General features: G+C 56.1%; 1 protein-coding gene across 1 annotated transcript; it reads left to right on the plus strand.

Annotated features, from left to right (window-relative positions):
• The first annotated feature begins 1,163 nt into the window (after nucleotides 1-1,163).
• Nucleotides 1,164-2,665, plus strand: RPP25L (ribonuclease P/MRP 25kDa subunit-like). Its single transcript, XM_010564227.1, has one exon. The coding sequence runs from the start codon at nucleotides 1,333-1,335 to the stop codon at nucleotides 1,891-1,893; it is 561 nt and encodes a 186-aa protein (XP_010562529.1). The 5' UTR covers nucleotides 1,164-1,332; the 3' UTR covers nucleotides 1,894-2,665.
• The last annotated feature ends 2,882 nt before the right edge of the window (nucleotides 2,666-5,547 follow it).

Raw genomic sequence — 5,547 nt, forward strand, 5'->3', positions numbered from 1 at the left:
TCCCCTCCCTTCCCCTCAGGCCCCTGCGCAAGCCGCCCGGCTCCCTTCCTCCCCCGGTAGCTGGCGCTTGGCCTGCCCCCCGCCGCGCGTTCCCTGTGGCGGCGGCCGGCCCTTTCCCGAGGCCCTGGGACTCCGGCCTGGCTCGCCGCCCCCATCCCCACAGCGGTGGCTTTGCCGGCCCCCTTCGCCCGCCCCGACCGCAGCCCCCCAGCGGTGGCTTGGCCTTCTTAACCCCTGCGGCAGGGAGCTCGACCTTCCCTGCCGCCCGCTAGCCGCCTCCGTCCCCCGTAGCAGCCGTGTCCACCTCTGTCGCAGGCCTGGCGCTGCTCTTGCCCAGCGGAGCAGGGTGCGTGCCGGGCTGCCGGGCACCGATGGCGGGCTGCTGCTCTGTTGGGGGCCAGGGCCTCGTGGAGGTCGTGTGCTTCCTGGGTGCCGAGAGGGAGGCGTTGACCTGCCCTGTCTCCTCAGGGGATGGGGGACAGGGTGCCGGCTGTGGGTGAGACAGGGCTCACAGGCCTACAGACAGCGAAGCCTCAGTGCCACGTGCTTGGGCACCTCGGGATTTCTGTGGTGGGGAGAGGGGTGCCCTACGCAGATTAGGCAGGCCTCGGTCAGGATGCTGGTAGAGGGACCCTGCCTTGGCAGGGAGGGGAGCTACGAGACTGGACCTTTCTGTCCTTCCCTTTCCTTTGGAGACAGCTTCTTTGGTTCATCGTGTGCCTTTCTGTTGTCCAGATGCTTCTTTGCCACCTATTTCCTGCCTGCAACCCCTGGCTTGCCGACTCCCCTGTGACTTGCACTGTTGCATCAAGTAGCCAGTCCCTGGCCTTTCACATAGGCTGGCTGGTCACGGGGCTCAGAGCCCCACGACCCCGTTTCTGTAACACAAGTGAGCTGCTGCAGGTGTGCTGTGCCTGCGTTCATCATGTGTGTTCTGGTGCAGCTCATGGGGTGCAGCTGTGGTCAGTATCCGCCGGGCTTCTGTTCCCGATAACCTCAGCTCACCTGTTTGTTCTCAGCTTTTCTCTGGGGTACTGCCTGTATTTTTTATTTCATCCTGCCGTAACACCAGCCCTGTTCCTTCCACCGCCTGCCTGTCAGGGCCCAGACTGCCCTTCAGCAGTGTTCGTGCTGTAGGTACATGCTGACTCCTCAGCATGAGTAGGGCATTCTTGCTGATTTTTTGGATATGCCTTTTCAGGATTTCCAACTCTGATAGCACAGAGTGCCCTTTGGAGGAGAGGCTGTAGCTCATCGTGGTGAGAGTTTCTTGGTGCAGCAATTATAGTGGGAGATTTTTAATGGATATGTTTTCCTTTTCAGCACTGCAGAATGGAGAACTATAAGAAGACCAGAATCGTGGAGAAACCATGTCCTCTTCCTTTCACCGACCTGCCCCCTGATATTATTGAAATGAAAGTGAAGGACGGCAGCAAAATCAGAAATCTGATGGGCTATGCCATCAGGAAGATGGAGCAGGAATCGGTGAGACAGATCCTTTTCACTGGCTCAGGCAAGGCTGTCAGCAAGACCATTACCTGTGTGGAAATCATGAAACGAAGGCTCAAAGAGCTGCACCAGATCACCAAAGTGCTCTTCAAACAGATCGAAGAGATCTGGGAACCCATTGTGCCTGAGGCAGGCCTCGATGCCTTGACAGTGAAGAGAAACATTCCTGCCATATGTGTCCTACTCAGCAAAGACGCCCTCAATCCTCAGGAGCCGGGGTACCAGGCTCCAGGCTCTTTTGATGCCTTCTGGATCGAGACACTTAAAGCAGAGTCCCAGGGCCAAATGAAGAAAAAGAAGGGTGGCGGCAGAGGAGCTGGCAGCATGGGAAAGCACCCTTGGTCCACTGGAGGAGGGCCTGGGGAGTCCTGCGCCAAGTCCTGAGACACTGGCACCACATTTGGGTGTAGTTTGGGGGAGTTACGGAAACAAGCCAGCTGCTGTAGCTGGAAAGCTGCTGCTGAACTTGCAGAGTTGTTGGGGGAGGGCAGGAGAAGTTAAGTGTTTCAAAATGGATGTGATTGTAGCTATCTGAAACTGTGTTTTGACAAGTTCCCTCGTCAAAGGCTGCCAGGCTGTAGTCCTTAGCCCGTGGTTCAGGGAAGACGGGAGGTGTCTCTGCTTGAGCAAGGACCATTGATGTCTTGTCAGTGAGCCCTGGTGAGCGGCTGCTCACTGAGCAGGGTTTCAGCTGCTCGGGGCGGTGCAGCAGCCCATGCAGCAGGTGTGCATGCCAAGTGCCTGCTTTTGTGGCAGGGGAAGGTGGCTCTTGCTGTGATACAGAGGAGAGATGGGACCTGACATGGATTTCCCCAGCTGCCACCTGCGTCGCTGGAGCTCATGTGAGTGGGCAGCGGGGCACAGGGCTGGGTCAGCCACTTCTTCTGTGCTTCGAAGTCCATCTGTTAAGCCCATCAGGCAGTTTGAATGTGGGACTGCAGGAATACAACTCCGTCTGCAATTGTGTGCATGTAGTGCCCTTTCTGTCCTCCTTTCATCTTGGTGATGCTGACGGTTACACCTCTCTCTGCCAAAGTGGCAGGAGTCGAATCATTTCATAACCAGCCTGAAATCCTGTAGCTGCATGAGTGCCCTGGGGTGGTGATAATGTTAAGCTCCAAAGGACCCTGTTCTTTCCCTTTTCTTCTCCTTTATAATGCACAGAGATGGGTTTAAAATAAAGTTTCCTCTTCATGTAACATGAAATTTGTCATGTCTTCCTCATCCCACTGGAGGTCACCCTGTAAGCGTTGGCGATTGGGCTGCAGCTGCCGGCTGAAGCTCTGCTCTTTCAGCTTTCCTTGAGGAAGGGAGGACCTGCTGTTCCACGTTTGTTCCTCTCATGACTGTAAATGGACCCTGATGTGAGGGGGGAAGGTTTTCTTCCTGCCTTTGCTGTTCCCCTTTAATATCCAAGAAAGATCAAGGTTGGGTTTTTTTTCTGGGAAGCTTTTTGCTATTTTTTGTAGTTGTTGTTGTTGTTCTTTTAAACTGACTAGAACTACAGCCTCAAAAACAGTCGGCCCAAATTCTGCCGAGTGAGGCAAAGGACAAAGCATCTTTTCTTGCCAGTAGTTTCCCTTCTGGAGCAGCTCTGGTAAGTAAAGCTGGGCAGGAAGAAAGTGCTGTTCCCTGTGACAGGCTGAGCTCTCGCTGGAACTGCCCCTGCTCACTGTGTTCCCAGCGCTACCTGTTCTGCCCGCTCTTCCTGGGTCACTGCCTGTGTTGGCGAGCTCCAGTTGGACCTGATGCTCTGCTTTGTCAAGTCAGTGGGAAACAATACAAGCATTTAAAGAAGGGATTTTTACTTAAATTGGCGGAGCAGGAGAGAGACAGTGCGTTACCCGTGTGACCTGACACCTGCACAGACATGACTTTGCCCTTGCCTTGCATCAGCAGGAGCTTTCTCACCAGCCCAGTGCCCGGTGCAAGCTGGGGCAGTGCCAGGTTTACATGCCTTGTCCTCCTCCCCTTCCCTTCTGGGTCTTGTTGCGCTCTGCCCTGCTGTTGTCCCCAGAGCTAACGAGGTGGTTGAGGAGATGCCCAGACCTCTGCTGTGCCAGAGCAGGTGAGAGCTGGGGATGGGGTAGAGTTCTGCTGATCTGTCTTGGTGCTGTTCCCAGCTGCTGCTCCCTTACATAGAGTGAATCACAGAATCATAGAATGGGTTGGGTTGGAAGGAACCTTAAAGATCATCTGGTTCCAACCACCCTGCCATGGGCAGGCACACCTTCCACTGGACCAGGTTGCTCAAAGCCCCATCCAACCTGGTCTTGAACACTTCCAGGGAGGGGACATCGACAACCTCTCTGGGCAACCTGTTCCAGTGCCTCAGTACCCTCACAGTGAAGAACTTCTTATATATAATCTAAATCTGCCCTCTTTCAGTTTAAAACTGCTACCCCTTGTCCTGTGACTATGGTCCCTGTTAAAGGGTCCTTCCTCATCTTTCCTGGTGGCCCCCTTTAAGTACCAGAAGGCCACTAGAAGGTGTCACTAGAGCCTTCTCCAGGCTAAACAACCTCAACTCTCTCAGCCTTTCCTCACAGGGGAGGTGCTCCAGCCCCCTGATCATCTTTGTGGCCCTCCTCTGGACCTGCTCCAACAGGTCCATGTCCTTTTTATGTTGGGGACCCCAGAGCTGGACACAGTACTCCAGGTGGGGTCTCATGAGAGCGGAGCAGAGGGGGAGAATCACTTCCCTCAACCCACTGGCCACACTTCTTTTCATGCAGCCCAGGATACGGTTCGATTTCTGGGCTGCAAACGCACATTGCCAGGTCATGTTGAGCTTCTGGTAAACCAACACCCCCAAGTCCTCCTCCTCAGGGCTGCTCTCAGTCCATTCTCCTCCCAACCTGTATCTGTGCTCGGGATCACCCTGACCCATGTGCAGGACTTTGCACTTGGCCTTGTTGAATTTCATGAGGTTTGCACAGGCCCACCTCTCAAGCCTGTCAAGGTCCCTCTGGATGGCATCCCTTCCCTCCAGCGTGTCACCGGACCACAGAGCTTGACGTTGTCAGCAGACTTGCTGAGGGTGCACTCAATCCCACTGTCTGTGTCACCGACAAAGATGTTAAACAGTGCTGGTCCCAATACCCACCCCTCAGGAATGCCACTTGTCTTAAGGAGGAGACTGCTTTTCTTGATTAATTAGCAGATTAGCGATAAATGCCAAGGAAAGATGCTCGAGTGCCTGATAAGACGGCTTCTGACATTGCCACAAGCAATGTGTTTGTGTTTGTTTACTGTTAAAAACACCCTCTTAGCAGAGAGCCGGATCCTCAAACAGCCCACGTAATCCTCCCTCGTGGCCTCCCTCGTGGCGGTGGCATGTTTAACACCACCTCATCAAAGCTGCAAAGTGATTTTTATTTTTGTTTCACTGTTGGAAAGTTACCCGCGGCTCACTGCGGCAGCTCTCCCTTCTGGGTGCTGCAGCACCCGCCAGCGCCGGAGCTTTCCTTTCCTTCCCCGGGGCCGGAGCGGGAGCAGCCAGCCATCGCACCCCGAACCCCCGAGCAGCCCGTGGGGTCAGCCAGGGGACCAGTGTGTGGGGTGGCCTGGCTGGACAGGCCCCTCGCACCCCGAGGGACTGCAGCAGACCCCCCCCCTCCATGTCACTGCCGTGAGTCTGTGCCACCGGCCAGACACGTGGCCTGGCCGTGGCTTTTCAGAGCAGCTGCAGATGCTGGGACCTGATCCCTGGGGGTCCCCGGAAGCCCCACGGCAGTGGGGAGAGCTCCCTGTGTGCCCCCCAGCCACCTCCCCTGGGTGCCATGTCCGTGTCCTTCCCTGCGAGCATCTCCACTTCGAGGTGACACCCCACACCAGAGCGTCCCTGGCTCTGGTGCCCATACGGAGGGGGCAGTTACAGCTCAGCAGGGGTGGGGGCTGCCCCCTGCCTCAGTTTCCCCAGGGCACAGGACAGGGAGAAGCCGGCTGTGCTTACGCCGCCGCCGCTGCTCAGGTTCCCTGGGCACCGAATGTCCCTAAATGACCTGTGTCGTCCATCCGTGTCCGTCCCCGTCGTCC

Source organism: Haliaeetus leucocephalus, unplaced genomic scaffold, assembly GCF_000737465.1.
Source record: "Haliaeetus leucocephalus isolate CR32 unplaced genomic scaffold, Haliaeetus_leucocephalus-4.0 Scaffold176, whole genome shotgun sequence".
Taxonomy (NCBI): domain Eukaryota; kingdom Metazoa; phylum Chordata; class Aves; order Accipitriformes; family Accipitridae; genus Haliaeetus; species Haliaeetus leucocephalus.